At 30.8% G+C, this 17,683-nt stretch overlaps 1 protein-coding gene across 1 annotated transcript in view; it reads right to left on the bottom strand.

Annotated features, from left to right (window-relative positions):
* Positions 1 to 8,025: 8,025 nt before the first annotated feature.
* The window catches only part of LOC111716101 (uncharacterized), a 10,200-nt gene continuing 542 nt past the window's right edge, over positions 8,026 to 17,683 (bottom strand). Inside the window, exons 2-7 of the mRNA XM_023491516.1 lie at positions 17,595 to 17,647; positions 16,921 to 16,967; positions 12,953 to 13,028; positions 11,950 to 11,997; positions 9,016 to 9,070; positions 8,026 to 8,036 (exon numbers count right to left, since the gene is read on the bottom strand). Coding sequence (XP_023347284.1) covers positions 8,026 to 8,036; positions 9,016 to 9,070; positions 11,950 to 11,997; positions 12,953 to 13,028; positions 16,921 to 16,967; positions 17,595 to 17,647 — 290 coding nt within the window. The remainder of the gene's footprint in view (positions 8,037 to 9,015; positions 9,071 to 11,949; positions 11,998 to 12,952; positions 13,029 to 16,920; positions 16,968 to 17,594; positions 17,648 to 17,683) is intronic.

Here is a 17,683-nt window from a genome sequence, read left to right on the forward strand (position 1 = left end):
CGCCGTTCCACTGTATATAGTATACACTATATAGTATAAAGTATACATAACTGACCTATGATTTCCCCAACAGAAGGAAATTACGTTCTTTACGTCTCTTAGGACAATTTAGTAAAATAACCTCTCGCTTTGAGAAATTTTGTGGCAAAATTCGCACATTTTCATCTCATATAATTGTGTACAATATTTAGAAGTAAATCTATGTAATAAAGCTCTTCGCTCATGTTTATCTATTTGTATATTTGTATATAATATAATATATATGTGAGCTATAGCTAGCCAAACGGCTAGACGGAATGGACTGAATTTTTTTTCAGGAAACCTACGGCCCAAGGGTACCCGGGGGGAAAAGATCCATAAAATTAGATTTTTTTTTCAAAATTCAAATTTTAGTTTTTTTAGATTAGATTTTTTTTTACAAATTACAAGGGTACCCCAGCTAGTTATTGTTATTGTCTTTCGCCCAACATTACCGACCTGTGATTAAGAAAAACAGCAGGATGTTAAGTGATTAAACTGTCCCTGAGGACAGTTATTAATTTAATTCTGTACAATCGTACTGCCATTTATTCACCGCCGGATTTGGTTTTTTATTATTTGTTTACTAATTACTAACCTGGCAAAGTTGATGGTCATGGACGCTACTGCAATATCAGCTTTCCGGTCAATTAGTTCCCGCACTATTCCATTCCACTCCTTTATATCAATATAGTTTTTATTCAACTTTGAACAGCGATAACCAGAAAACAGGAAATCCCTCAACAATTCTGAACTTTTGAGGGATTTCCTCGAATTTCTAAAAAAAAACGGTAATGCCTCAAAAATAATTTTTGATCCGTTTCCGCGTTGAGTCGTTTCCGTGTTGAGGCGTTTCCATGTCACCATTAGAAGTGGTGCATATTATGCAGCATTCTTTGAAATCTATGGCTTGATTTGTCACATTTGTATAATTTTAAACTGGTAAAAGAAGTGGTGCATATTAGGCAGCCTTGTTTCATATTTTCTTTAACTGTAGTTTCACTTTAAATAAAACATTTCATTTCGATTTTGAATAAAACGTACTTCAGGGTGTCAAATAACAATTTTTGATAGAGAATCAAAATCTCCTTTATCAAGCGTGTATTTATCAAGTAGTATAGGTCGCTATTAAAGTTGTATTCTTTTTGAGTAAACCTGTAGATACATGTTTTTTCATGGCCTTTCATTTCTCAATTTGTCACCAAAATTGATTTTTTATTCGCATAACACTTAACAATCCACCACCAGTTCTATAAACATGTAATGTAAGCAAAAAATATGTAACTCTCCTTTTCCTTGCCTTTTTTTTCTTTTTTTTTTAGCATTGGGGGAAATATCCCCACAACCAGCAATCTTTGAAGGTTTTTAAATATTTTCTCCTGAAACACTTAATTATGTATGTTTTGTTATATTTTATCAATACATATTTACTTACTTTACTTACATCACACTGCAGAAAAAGTAAGAACTCTTGTAAAATTGTCTAACATGAATTATTCCAATTATTCACCTTGCTTATTTCTTCCAGTAAATCAATACAGAATCCAGTATATCTTAACCCAACAACAAACTAAGAATTATAGAATTGAAATGCCATTGACGATATTTTTTTAGATTTGGGATTTTTGGGAGTTTACCACATCACAGAAAATGATCAAAACATAAAGTGAAAATTTCCATCGCGTTTTTGGTTAATAAAGTTAGAAAAATCATTTATCTATAATGTCGTTTTTACTGTAGATGGAGTTACAGTAATTTGGACACAAGGAATGATGTCTCAGCCTAAAAGATGGAAATTAATGAAAATTTAAATCCAGCAAGGCGCGAACAAACCTTTGATGTACTTTAACGCATAACATGTGTTCTTTGTAAATCAGCAGTCTAAACTGATTGAAATGGAATGAAATTTAATTCTTTTGCGATATTTCCTTTGGCATTCTATTTTTTTATTATTATATTTTTTCTCGTTTAAGTCTTATCTTCGAAAAGTAATTATAAAGTAGTTTTAGAAAGAGGTAAACAACCCCTTTAATAATGTTTGTATATAGGTAAACAACCCCTTTAATAATGTTTGTATATAGGTAAAAAATCCCTTTAATAATGTTTGTATATAGGTAAACAACCCCTTTAATAATGTTTGTGTATAGGTAAACAACCCTTTTAATAATGTTTGTATATAGGTAAACAACCCCTTTAATAATGTTTGTATATAGGTAAACAACCACTTTAATAATATTAGTATATAGGTAAACAACTCCTCTAATAATGTTTGTATATAGGTAAACAACCACTTAATAATGTTTGTATATAGGTAAACAACCCCTTTAATAATGTTTGTATATAGGTAAACAACCCCTTTAATAATGTTTGTATATAGGTAAACAACCACTTTAATAATGTTTGTATAAAGGTAAACAACCTGTTTAATAATGTTTGTTTATAGGTAAACAACCCCTTTAATAATGTTTGTATATAGGTAAAAAACCCCTTTAATAATGTTTTTATATAGGTAAACAACCACTTTAATAATGTTTGTATAAAGGTAAACAACCCTTTTAATAATGTTTGTATAAAGGCAAACAACCCCTTTAATAATGTTTGTATATAGGTAAAAAAAAAACCTTTAATAATGTTTGTATATAGGTAACAACCACTTTAATAATGTTTGTATATATTTAATAAGGTTTGTATATAGGTAAACAACCCCTTTAATAATGTTTGTATATAGGTAAACGACCCCTTTAAAAATGTTTGTATATAGGTAAACAACCCCTTTAATAATGTTTGTATATAGGTAAATAACCCCTTAATAATGTTTGTATAAAGGTAAACATTTACTTTAATAACGTAAACATGCAACCCCTTTAATAATGTTTGTAGGATGTTTTCCTATTGGTTGAACAGGTTGGACAGTTTAACATCACATATGGAGGCTCCTCTCGTGTTACAACCATAAGATGCGGGATACCTACTAAAAAAAAGTGGAAGGTCAAATGTTTGCGACAATACTGGTTCAACTTTGTGACATCTTGGCCTCTCTGATTTTGATTTTACCCACTAGTTTCAGAAATTACGTTTTAGTAATTCAAAACATATTTTTCCTTCTAAAAACCTTTTCAATGAGACATAAAGTATTTCAATTTATCAGTTAACGTGAATTTTGCAGAAGTGTTTTTGTTTAAGGGAATTGTACTTGATCATTTCGTCAAGGGAAATTTTCAAAAATTTGATTGCCTAAAACACTTAAATTTTCTTACATAAAGTTCGCAGAGCGGGAGGGTTTTTACTTAATTGTTGCAAGGAATGTTAAGTAACTTAACGTCCAGCTGTCGTGGGTAAACATCGTTCACTAAGGTTGGTTAAAAAGCGGTAAATATTCAAAATAAAACAAAAACCAGAATTTATATCAAACTATAAGTAAGTTTATGTATTAAACTAGTGTAACAAAAATATTATTAATGGGCTTAAACCAATAATCATTAATACAATAAAAATTCCAGAAAATTTAGAAAGCCAAATTTTCATTTTACATTTTGTAACTCTTATACAGAGGAAAGATATAGACATGGGACACCTTTAGTTTATTAAACTGTACCTGTAGAATTACTAATAATAGCATATTTATCTGTTAATAAAAGCCCCGTCTTCTCCTTCCATTCTCCAATCATTTGCAGGCTTCTATATATTATATATTATATATTATAAATTATATATTATATATTTCTTTATAAATGTAGATTGTACAAGGGATAAAATAACGTGTGAGATATTTCTAATATTCTGTTATAGTTTCGAAATGTTGTCGAAAGTTCAATACTATGAACTAATATTTCTAATAGTGTATCATGCGAAGCTATGAAAAGAATAAATTGAAAATGTTCGATGGTAAAAACAATTATCATCAAGAGGATTAAAAGGATTTGAAGGATTAAGAGGATTAAGAGGATTAAGAGGATTAGGAAGATTAGGAGGATTAAGAGGATTAAGAGGATTAGGAGGATTAGGAGGACTAAGAGGACATAAAGGTTAAGATGATTTAGATGACTAAAAGGATTTGGAGGTTAAAGAAAATTTAGAAGAGTTAGAGGATTTAATATATTTCACCTCAGGTTTACTCGACCAATTTGGAAAAATAGATTTTATAAACTGTTTCCATTTTTTTCCCTCTGTCGTCGTATTTTCAAGTGGCCCCAATTTCAAAATGATACAAAATGGTTCCCGACGAAACCTGATCTGATCAATAATTTGAAAAATAACGGTGTTTTCCTGGTTTTTTTTTAAAAAGTGTTTAATTTTGATTATTTCTCCATTGTTTCGGAATCAAGAATGGCAAAGAACGTATAAATAAAACTAACAGGTTTAAAAAAACAAAAACGTGGATTATCTAATTCATAAGTAATAAAACAAAGCTTTTGAGGGTCCCGAGTGAAACAGGAAATGACTTAATTAATGATTAAATGGTCACTATGTTTACAGTCCCTACAAAGGTCCCTGTAAAGAAGTTTAAATTATGTTTACAGTCCCTACAAAGGTCCCTGCAAAGAAATTGAAATTATGTTTACAGTCCCTACAAAGGTCCCTGTAAAGAAGATAAAATTATGTTTACAGTCCGTACAACGGTCCCTGTAAAGAAGTTGAAATTATGTTTACAGTCCCTACAAAGGTCCCTGTAAAGAAGTTGAAATTATGTTTACAGTCCCTACAAAGGTCTCTGTAAAGAAGATAAAATTATGTTTACAGTCCCTACAACGGTCCCTCTAAAGAAATTAAAATTATGTTTACAGTCCGTACAAAGGTCCCTGTAAAGAAGTTAAAATTATGTTTACAGTCCCTACAACGGTCCATGTAAAGAAGATAATATTATGTTTACAGTCCCTACAAAGGTCTCTGTAAAGAAGATAAAATTATGTTTACAGTCCCTACAACGGTCCCTCTAAAGAAATTAAAATTATGTTTACAGTCCGTACAAAGGTCCCTGTAAAGAAGTTAAAATTATGTTTACAGTCCCTACAACGGTCCATGTAAAGAAGATAATATTATGTTTACAGTCCCTACAAAGGTCCCTGTAAAGAAGTTGAAATTATGTTTACAGTCCCTACAAAGGTCCTTGTAAAGAAGTTAAAATTATGTTCACAGTCCCTACAAAGGTCCCTGTAAATAAGTTGAAATTATGTTTACAGTCCCTACAAAGGTCCCTGTAAAGAAGTTAAAATTATGTTTACAGTCCCTACAACGGTCCCTGTAAAGAATATAAAATAAAAATCAATTCACTCTGCTGTGAAGGCTAAAAGAACAAGTATATTTAAATTTTAAGAAACGAGATTTTAACTTCCAAGTCCTGATTGATGTTTGCTGAAGAGTATAGTACTTCATACTTAATTTTCATTTTTTCATTATTTTGAATTCCTCCGAGTTTGTTCCTGGATCCAATATAGAATTTATTTCCCCCTATCTATAGCTATATATGTATATTACCAATGCATGCAGCAGTAAAATAACTGAATTTATATAGTTTATAATATGTTTAAAAAGGTGAACTTCTCGGCGACCTCTGGAAAATGAATGTTAATTGAATCTAAACCAGCGTAAAGAGTTAAAATAACAAACTTGTTTTTTTGCGGATAAAACTAACTCCATAATCTTTAAACAGTTAAAGGTTTAAAGTCAGCCGCTGTGAACTGGATATCAGTTCTACAATCCCTTTAAACATTGTGTTTGTTTTTAAAGTCTTTATGAAACCAGATTTAGGACAACAGAATTTGAGGTGAAATTCTTCCTGTGACTGAGTTGCAATTTATCTTTGCAAAAAGTGCAAATTTTACAGAAAAACAAAGAAAATTCAATCAACGTAAAATAAACCAAGTCCAAGTTCCACAATACTTACTTCTATATTTGTTTATATAGTGAATTTTCGTCTAAAAGTTTATATAGTTAATTCTCGTCTAAAAGTATACTATTCACAAAAATCTATCAACATTTCAAAAATTATTTAAAATTTCATAAAAATGTTTAGATAATCTTAAACATGCTAATATAACCCTAAACATTTTTAGATTATCATAAACTTGTTGAAGATTGTCATAAACATGTTAAAGAATGTCATAAACTTGTTTAAGAATGTCATAAACATGTTAAAGATCATCATAAATATGTTTAAGATTATCATAAATATGTTTAAGATTATCATGCACATGTTTAAGATATTATCATTAACATGTTAATGATTATCATTAACTTGTTAATGATTATCATAAACATGTTAAAGAATGTCATAAACTTGTTTAAGAATGTCATAAACATGTTAAAGATCCTCATAAATATGTTTAAGATTATCATAAATATGTTTAAGATTATCATGAATGTCATAAACATTTTTAAGATTAATATAATAATGTTTAAGAATGTCATAAACATGTTTAAGATTATCATAATAAGGTTTAATGTTTAAAAATGTCATAAACATGTCTAAAAATGTCATTAACATGTCTAAGAATGTCAAAAATATATCTTTATAAGTTTATACGGACCCGGCAAGAAAATGGAATAATTTGATTATTTAGAATTATAGTTCGAATGAAAACTAAAATTAAAATTTATGTTTTCTAAGGTTTCTTGTTTATGTTAATGTATACTTAAATTTAATTTAAATTTCAAACAAAAACAAAACCAAGCAAATTTAGAAAAATAACAATAAAATTAATTTCAATCTTGTAGTTGTAAATATTCTATCTATATAACTATATCTAAAGGTAGCCACGAAAATAATTGATCTTAATGCAAACATCTTAAATTTATTTGATATGGCAAAAATCATGGTTTGAAATATCTAAGGTCTCCGACATTGGGCTGCATAGATTAGATTGGGATTAGAAAATCAGACTTTAAATATGAAGAAAACCAGGTAAACAAGAGATCTTTAAGCAACCCCCCCCCCCCCTCCAAATCCCAAATAGGACCCTATATTTTCATCTACGTTATGCTACATACAATTTACTGGAGAACACTTAAAACAATGGCTTGGTTTCTGGTTCGAGTGTAAAATCAATGTACCCTGACCTGATCTATTTAAGATATATTGAACATTTTTACGTGAAACATTCAAATTGAAAGGAACTGAGTTTTTGCCACAAATTATGATTTTACAATCGCCATATTTGTTCAACCTGATGGTGTAACCTTTTGATATTTCAAACTATTATTATTTGATCTAAAATGATTCATAGTTTGAAATATCTAAGGTCTTCAACAATCAAATGCAAAGATATAGGGATAAGAAAATCAGAGCTTGTGACAAAAACTTAATTCCTTTGTATAATTAAAATTATTTAGCGCATAAACCAGAATTTTTTTTTTGAATATCTGTTACAGATAATATATTTTGAGCTCAAAACACAATAATCCAAAGGTTTCAAGCTCTAGCACAAATAATATATTTTGAGCTCAAAACACAATAATCCAAAGGTTTCAAGCTCTAGCACAAATATTGATGAGAATTTTCCAATTATTTTGAAATGTGCGAAATATTAGATTATTATTTATTTAATATGCGAAAAACAGGTTGCACAGGTGGACATAAATTTAAAAAAAATTATTTATTACAAGAAGGAGTGGCGCAAAGCGTCCAGGAGTCTTAGAATTTTAGAATCAATATTGTTTATATGCGAACTGTCTATCTATGCATATTTATCACATTTCTTGAAGGAAATTCTTCCCTTTATTTGAAATATTATCTGTTGAATAGAACGCTGAGTCCTGAAATCAAATATTTTTTGATTTTCCCATCCTTTCACTATTCATTCAGACAGGATTGACTAGGGCTGTCCGTCTTTAACGAAAAACAACAAGTTTTTTCAATAAACGGACAGAATTTTTCCCGTTAACGGTAACAGCTGTTAGAAATACTAACTCACAACTAACTATCTAGAGTCTAGACAACTGTGAAACTTATTCATGAAAGCCTCGACTTTAAAGTTTTGGTTTTTATACGATACCACTTTCACTGCAACTTTATATCAGCACTAGACATACAAATTTTGAATTAAAAAGTGTTTTTATTTCTAACTTAATTTTAAATAGAGTAATTGGCAAAAAACTTCTCCTCGATTTAGCGTGAAATCTATCACATCGTGGTTCGTTCGCAGTGCAAACATCGTTTAAAATTCTTTCTCTGTCAGCTATTATGACCATGTTGACAAATCGTTCTGTCTAAAACCTTACAATGGTAAGGTAAGGGAATAACGTTAAATGAACAGGGTTTTAAATAAAGCAGTGAAGAGATCTAGCCGAACACCGACCCAGTTTAGAAACAATGATCACTTTTCAGCCCTAAATTGGCTTTATTATCTTATAAATACGTACAAAAAATTGCACTAAAAATTGTATACTAAAAAGGCAAAGAAAAGGTTGTATAAAAATAAGTTTTAAAATTAATTAATTAAAGAAGCTAATGCGTTCCAAATCAAAACTTTCTTCGGTTTAATTTTAAATCTGACAACTACAAAAATGAAGAACTGAGGTTAAAGTAAATTAATGAATAGTTTTAATAAAAAATAAGAATCTCACATTGAACAAATTTTTACTCGTAAAAATATTTATCTTTTAAAGTCTTAATTCTTAACTTAAAGGGAAAATAAAAGGGGGTATACGCTGAAAGCTAATCACTTTAGCTCTTGGTCGCGACCCATGAAAGTTATATCTGATGTTCCTGTCTCGAGAAACTGATATAAAACTGTGTTAAAATTATACGAAAATTCATATATGTAAAATTTTGAAAATCTGAAACTTAAATCACGTGACCAGAACTATCACCAATGGCAGAGCAGTATACAGATATGACTTTCATGGGTCGCGATCAAGAGCTAAAGTGATTAGCTTTCAGCCTATACCCCCTTTCATTTTTCCTTTACTGTCCCTTTAAAGTACTTTTGTCATATTTAATAATTAATCTATTTTACAAATATCTTTTCACAAAATGTTTTTTTCTTCTAAAATACCCACCTTTGGTCTCTACAGAGTTTAGATAGTTATAGAAGGAAGCCCCCGAGGTCCAGGCCTGAATAAGGTTAATTAGAAAATAAAAGAAAGGCAGATGAATGTTGAAATTAATTCAATAACATTCACCATTTTTATTTTTGTTTTAAAGGGAGTGACCGGCTAGACATGGAAGTTGAGCTGAAAGTGCAGTATTATAGATAAAGGATTTATTTGATATCAATAAGATCTTTTTACAGTTTATAATTGTTGAGTAAAAGCGCAAAATCGACCTCATCATGCACTCTCAGCTCAACTACCATGTCTTGCCGGTCACTCCCTTTAGTAAGTGTGAACAATTTAAAAAGAAGAATAGCACAAATCATAATAATATTTTTACCACTGCTTACCACATTAACCAAATTAAATTGAACGCATGATTAAACTCTTTTATGTTTAAAATTAGAACTCATCTTGTTTAAGAGCTATTAAGAAGAACAAATATTGTTTTGAATTCGTATATATGTATATATATATGTACGTATCTATATATAAATTTGGCTTGTCTGTTTGTTTGTTTATATCCAATAAACGTCCAAACGGCTGAACCGATTTGGCCCAAATTTTGTGTGGGACCTCACGTGACCTCAGGGAAGATCTCAGTTGGTATCACTACACTAAATCAAAGAATTATTTAAAAAGACGATATCGAATTCGTCACTGAATTCCCATGTTTTTTGGGACACCCTGTACATGTATATATATAAATAAATATAAGAGTTTATTTTTTTATTGATGAAATAAGCTTACAGTAAAATTTGTCTTACGTTTTTCAGTAAAATATTTTTTAAAAAGGGTTATAGCGAATACCATAACAAGACTTTAAACCACTACTTTCCCTCCATAAGATGAATCTAGTTTAGCTTAAAGGGACAGTTTTTTATTATCTTTTCACATTGTGCATTGAAAAAATATAAAGTTATTTTTAACTCAAAACTAAAAATAAAATTAAGAAGAAAAATGCTAGATCTTATTTTTATCTTTAATTTATTACTTTTATCAAAAAATTCAAATATATGCGCAGTATTTTTTGGTTTAAAAGAGATGGTGTTCACCCCCCCCCCTTCCCTCCAAAACCCCCTTCTTTTAGAAATGGGAAAATATCACAATTTTTCAGGAATTTTGAGTTTAGTATAAACAAATTAGTGAAAAAAATTTTAAATGAAAAACCTGTGGCAAAAAAAATGTTGATAATCATTAAGTAAAATTTGCATTCAAAACTTCAAAAGTTTTAAAAAATTGCCCCTTTAAGCGCGAATCATTTGAAAAGTATATTCAAAAATTTGAAAAAGAATAAATTCAATTCCTCCCCCCCCCACCTCAAAAAAAATTGTACTTATTTTAAGATCTTAAGAAACTTGAATGTTATGATGTTTTAGAACATTATAAAGATATCTTCTATATATATATACTTTGCTTGTTTCTCTGTCTGTTTGGCTGCCTTATTAACGTCAAAACGGCTGAACCGACCGGGCCCAAATTTTGTGTGGGACCTCACATGACCCCAAGGAAGGTTGATGGATGCTCAAAATTACAAAAAGTGGGTACAAAAGTTTTGATTTTTATAAAATTTTGAAAATGTGCGAAAAAATATTATGAAATCTGCTCATTTTGTTTGTTATCTATATATAAATTTGGCTTGTCTGTTTGTCTGTTTGTTTGTTTGTTTGTTTGTATCCAATAAACGTCAAAACGGCTGAACCGATCGGGCCCAAAATTTTTGTGGGACANAAAAAGAGAAGATACTTACAGAAGCCTAGTTTTGTTAATAATTGAAAACCCTAGAATGTAATGCATGTTTATTCTATATGTTTCATATTAATTGTTGGATATGATCCAAGGAATGATATTCCATGATGAGAATAATGCAGATGTCAATTGGACCAAGAATCAAAGATAATATCCAAGAAAAATTATTTTCATTCAGCTGATGACGTTTATCTTTTTATTTTTTTTGGGGGGGGGAGGAGGGGATGAAAAGTTAAACTGAATTAAACATTTAAAAAAATTGGTCTTTTGATACAGTTTCACATATTTATTTACAGGTTCACACATAACAAAATAGACTTTTATGCCGACTCAAAACCATTAAAATATGATTTCTGATGATTGATTTCTGCCATCAAATTGGTATTTTAATTCTTCCCAAAATGATTTTGAAAAGTCGTTTTTGACGTGCAGGAATTGTAAGAAAAAGGACTAAATAAGCTCTTTACAGTCGTCTCTTAAGATTCATTCTTTGTGGGTGGCCCTGTAATCTTTATATATTGAAAATTATGCAGTTTTTTTTTCCTTTTTGACACAATTTGTAGGATAGTGTTCTTTTTTATCCAACCCACATGATTCACACGCACCTCTGACCCTAAATTCAACCTAAAGTCTGACCGCGTCAACCTTGTTGCAACGGCTAGTCCTATTGAGTGTCTGCTTTATTTACCCAATGTCCAAGCGATACAGTACAAACTGGGACCGGAAAGGTTGACCCGGCTCGGAAATTCAAATGTATACGGCTGCCCGTGTCCAAGGGTTGCAAACTCTCAAGCAAATAACTTCTTAAAAACTAAAAGCAAGGTATAAAGTTCCAAACTGTACAGTACATGTCCAGGACTAAACTGTACAGTACATGTCCAGGATTAAACGGTACAGTATATGTCCAGGACTAAACTGTACAGTACATGTCCAGGACTAAACTGTACAGTACATGTCCAGGACTAAACTGTACAGTACATGTCCAGGACTAAACTGTACAGTACATGTCCAGTACTGAAATAAGTTATGAGTAAGTTAGTGAGGTTAAATCAAAGGCCAAGGCATTGCAACACTTCAAAGTCGAACTATAGTCTTGAAAATTTCTGGTTTATGGATTATGGATTTATGTGTTAACCTAAATATAACTTATACCTGATCAGTTTTGCAGTCTGCAGGTTTAACCATCTCATATTTCTCACTCTAATAATTAATAAAGAAATGTTATAACAATATTTACTGGGGACCCATGTAGTAAAAATTGTGGAAACATGATATTCTGTAAAACTGCAGTACGTTGTACATATATAAATGATTTAATGTTGCAAACGTTGACATAATGACATTATTCATTGAAACTGCGTTTTATCAGTAGGTCGAAACTTATTTGTTTTTTTTCCCATGCACAGTTTATAGGTCCCATATTGTATATTATATACAGTATACACTGTGCTTTCAAGACCCAAAAACTGAACTTTCGCAGTTAACAGTTATGCGAGTATATAGAGTTCTGTATATTTAAGATTTCTCTCCTATCTATATATACTTTGCTTGTCAAAACGGCTGAACCGATTGGGTCAAAATTTTGTGTGGTACCTCATATGTCCCCAGGGAAGGTTTATAGATAATCAAAATTTTGCCTCCAACAAAATTCGATTTGCATCAAATTCTAAAATCCACGAAATTTTTATTTAAATCCGTTATTTTTTTCATTTTTTGTTTTACAATGCATAAAAAGAGAAAAATGTTCATTGTTGAAATAGAAGATGGACACGAAAGGCCCTAAAAACCTAGTGTTTAATATTCTGATAATTTACAAAGATTGATTGAATATCTTCAATGTTTGGGTCATCTTAAAAGATCTATAGTAAACCTTGTCTAATAACAGAGAGAACGAGTCCTCTTCAGAAGAGAGTCTCTGCAGAGAGTCTAAGATTTTATTATATTTTTACGTTTGTGACCATCAATCAGGTTTCAAAGATATAGAGATTAGAAAATTTGAGTTTGTTACAATTGGGGATTTGCCAATTATTCTTCAAAACTGAAACCTTCATGACCTAATCGCTTCAAAAAAGCTCCAAAAAACGACACATAAATTCTGTATATTTCTGTGTATTCAATGTCGGGTAAAAATAAAAAAGATTTCCTAAAAACAAACCTGAAAATTCATGTTTTTCAGCCCCAGTGTAATAACAAGCAAAGCATCAAGCTGGAGAGCTGTCTGCAGATCCAAACTAAACAAATATTGAATTAAAAATGATGAAAGGCACTAATTTGAATTTTTGAAAACAATTAAAACTTATCCAATTACTGTATATATCACGCACCTCTGACCCTTCAGTAAAAGTAAATTCAACCTAAAGTCTGATCGCGTCAAACTTGTAGCACCGGCTAGTCCTATTGAGTATCTGCTTTATTTACCCAATGTCCGGACGATACAGTACAAACTGGGACCGGAAAGGTTGACCCGGCTCAGAAATTCAAATGTACCACGGCTGCCCGTGATATAGGTGGATCTGTTACAACCAGTCATGACTCGTAAGTAAGTAAGTCATGAGTCCTAGCCACAAACTCTGATGTTGCAGCCCTATGTTGTAAACCTCAGATATTTCTGAATCTGTAAGATCAAATAGTCGAAGTTTGAAATATTAGGTTGTAAAAATATAGGGATTAGACAGTTTGGGTTTATGGCAAAGACTAATTTTTTAAAATTTTTAAAAATAATAATTAATAACTGTTTCTGGGTGCTTTATTGAAATATCACTGGCTCATTTCACACATAGTTTTCACTTAAAAAGTTTTCTTTATATATTTTTTGGGGGAAATTTATGGTTTTTCTCAAATTATTTATTTAATATGTAGGATAATCATTTTTGGAAATTAAAAGAAAAGAGTCTTAGAAATAATGAGTTATGATGATTAAGTTAATTGGATTATTGACGAACCAACTCTGAGTCCTTCTAAGCCGGGAGCTGCCGACCAAACATATATAAATTAGATTAGATACTTGATGTCGCCTTCTACATACCGGAGTGTTCCAGCTGAAATTGAACATATGAATTCAGCGCCCTGTACTAGATACGTCCATAAAAAGAGTTGCGGGAAGTATTGTTTATTCTCCGTAGACACATTCTATGGAATGTTTTATTTTGTATAGAGGACCGGCCTGTATAATACACATAATGTAGATTGACAAGATACTGATCAATTAAAATAAATGTCTATAGATTGACCACGAGAAGTAAAACGTATCCACTGACCTTTTCGTATGATTTATATTTATGATGTACAAGGGGTTGTACAATTTTCAGCTATATAGTCTGCATAAGCAATCTATTCTAATGTATCTAGGCGACCAAAGCAGTGTAGATAAGGATTGTTCGAACCGACGTGATCCTTTTTAACTTAAGTTCTCCCAATTTTTCACTTTTTAGCATTAACATCATTTTCACTTTTTAGCATTAACATTTTAGCATCAAGATAATCAAAAAATATAACATTTTGATTTGAAAAAAAAACCCTGAAAACAACGACTTATTTCCTGAGTGCTTGTTTTTTGAATAGTGAACGTTCAAATAATATACATTAATAAAATGTAAAAAAGAAACTTATTATTTTTCAAAAATACTGAGTTTTGATTATTTTCATTGATGTACTCCAATTCAAAGAACATGCTTTATCATAATACCAAGAAAACCAAATGTATTACCCCCCCCCCCATCCACCCACCCCCTCCCTAGATAAATTATGTTTTTTTTCTTTTTCAAAGCTGTGCCTTTTGAGTTTTGCGTTTCTAAAGTTTGAAAATAGTTTCTTCAAATTGAGACTTTATTGTGACAAAAGGTATAAATCCTAGCTCTATTGTTTTCTTTAATGAGCTGCCATTCAATCTGGTTTCATTCAATTCAATTATTCCGTCGTGCGTTACACAATAATCTTGAATTATTTGGTTCCTAGCACGAGGGGGGGTTCATCTAGCCCCTACCACCCCTACATCCTTGGCCTTCAGTGCACGCAGTGACCCTTCAGTAAAAGTAAATTCAACCTAATGTCTGGCCACGTCAACTTTGTTGCACCGGCTAGTCCCATTGAGTGTCTGCTTTATTTACCCAATGTCAGGGCGATACAGTACAAACTGGGACCGGTAAGGTTAACCTGGCTCGAAAATTCAAATGTACACGGCTGCCCGTGAGTGTTTCTTTATTATAGCACGAAATGTGTTTGTCTGAGTCTGTTCAAATTTTAGAATCAAATCAAATTCAATTCAAATAGTTGTCCACCTTAGGCCTGAGGACAAAAATTTTAAAGTGACTATACGCGTAATTTCAAGTGACCTTCCATTCCTGGATTCACAACGTTGCCCTTTAAACCTTTGACTGATGAAGGATATTGGACAAAGCTTTAAGTCCTGAGGCATACTACTGCCTGAATGTCTGGTTTATCAATTCCAAACTTAAAATCTGTTTTGAATCACGTTGATTTTTAGAAAATCTTTCACTTTTTTAGAAAAGTCTATGTCAGAAGGAAGCAGATTTTACAAGTTTTTCAAATTGTTTTTGCAAACTTATTTTACCCTGCACTCAAAACCCACACATTCCAATGACAATTCCAAGGCCCTTAAAATGCGTATATTTTCTTAAAGAAGTGTAATGTTAAAAACATAAAATATTTTTCGGACTCTGCAATTATTTTTTTGTTTGTTTTGGAATAATTTTTTTGGGATATTATTTTTGATTTTCCGTTTTCATTACAGCTTTTATGAACGATAGTTAAGAAGAAATCTACGACTGAAAAGTAAAAAAAGATGTCTTTTCATTACTTTGAAAAGAAATGAAAACAAAACAAGTTTCTCGTCCAAACTTTCATGTTTTTTCTTCTCTAATGAATTGTTTGCTTTGAGGAGGAGTTTTTCTAAGTTTTTGTATTGACACACGCTTATTCATTCATTTTATTAATATAATTTACAAAACTGAAAATTTTTTGTGTTTTCTCGTGTTTTTTATTTTCAAAGGATTAGTATGAACACAAATTAATTCATTATATAATAATGCAATTTTAAAAAAAATTCCAAAACTCTCCGTCGCGTTGTGCTCTTTTATGTTTTGAGATTTTTAAACACTTTTTAACCAAGTTGTTTCCCTTTTTTTGTGTCCGTTAGTGGTAAAGACTTAGTTTCTCAAAGTTTGAAATATATACACCATCAGGTTGCAAGGTATGAATTGAAAATTGTAAATTAAATTATGAAGAAGTCTATAGGACTCCTTGAGAAATCAATGAATAGCACAGTGTGGAATTAGTTTCTTCCAATACTCTAATTAGTATTTACGTTTAATTAGTATTTACATTAGTAGGATAAACCCCTTAATTTCTCTGTGTTAACATATTATGAATAATGATTCAAAAATAAGTTATTATGACGCAGAAATGAACCGAAATAATGCAAACAAACCATTTAAATTATTTTCATTCCAGATGGTGGCTCAGCACCCGTTTGGGCCTAAAACCTCCCTGGAAAACATATAATTTACCTATCCAGGGGAGGGGATGAGTCGCCATTGCACCCCCCCCCCCCAACGCATGTCGATTGAATTACAAAAATAATGTAAAACAAGGCGTATTGATCCAAAAATGTTTATTTAAGAAAAATCTATTAAAATAATCGATGTTTCAAACTTGATATTTCCAGATCAACTATTCAAGAAATATCAAGAAATATCCTATAGATTTTCACAATTATGTTGCCGAAACAAAAATTCACTTGGTCCGGCCGCCGAAACGAAAGTATACAAGAAAACAACGAAAACTTAATGTTTAATTGGTTCATTTAGGATTGAAAGTGAAAGCTTGTTAAAATGCGACAAGAGGACCAAACAGTTTAAGGAATTGAATCTTTGCAACAAACTCTGATTTTTAAACCCGATATCTTTGAAAAGCCCAATGTCGTAGACCATAGATATTTCAAACTATGAATTTCGTGGATCAAATAAGTTTGAAAAAACAAAATAGTTTTACATAACAAAAGTGTGTCCCATCTGGTTTCAAAGATATGGGGATTATAATATTGAGTTTGTGGCAAAGACTAAATGTCTTGGTGTGAAAAAGAAATTACTATGATTACTCTCTTACCTGCAAGATTCACCGTATTTACAGACCCCTAACCTTCGCCCTAGCTCCTAAAATTGTGAAAACATTAAAGGGACTGTAAACGTAATTTCTAATGCGTCTAAAGCAAAGATGGCAATGTCTGATTCACAACGGAATCTGACAAGTACGAATAAGATATAATTTGTTATAATTTGGAGAACTGATTATTCTAAATTTTGAGATCTCTACGAAAATGACTTTCGCGTTTCTACTGCAGGAAAACAGAAAGTAATATACAAAGATAAACGCCTTTCAAGATAGAAAAACTACAATATATCATTTGAAATTGATAGTTATCTTCTTAAACACATATTTTTAGTTTTTAATTAAAGCTAATATAGACACAAGAAATCCGTGGAAATTTGATTTTAAATTTAATTCTATATTTGTGGATGTGGGTATGTTAATATATGTTATAGCTTTAATAACATGCAATAAGTATTTATTTCTATTTATTATCTACTATTCTATATCTTTTACATTTTAAGTATTAACAATCAATTTCAAACCATAAAAATAAAGAATACCGAGAATCTTACACTTTATTATTTTCTAAAAATGAAAAGATCAAACATTTCAAAAACTTATTTAAAACAACTGCTTTCGTCTTTTTGACAGTTTTTACCCCGCTGGGTAGTATAAATGGAAAAACTAACCTGCTGCAGGGAATTAGTCGGGTTTAGAACCTTAAATTCAATCTTAAACTTTTCTTTTGAAAAAATGTTAAAGAAAATATTATTAATGC

This window comes from Eurytemora carolleeae, unplaced genomic scaffold (genome assembly GCF_000591075.1).
Source record: "Eurytemora carolleeae unplaced genomic scaffold, Eaff_2.0 scaffold1203, whole genome shotgun sequence".
Classification (NCBI taxonomy): domain Eukaryota; kingdom Metazoa; phylum Arthropoda; class Copepoda; order Calanoida; family Temoridae; genus Eurytemora; species Eurytemora carolleeae.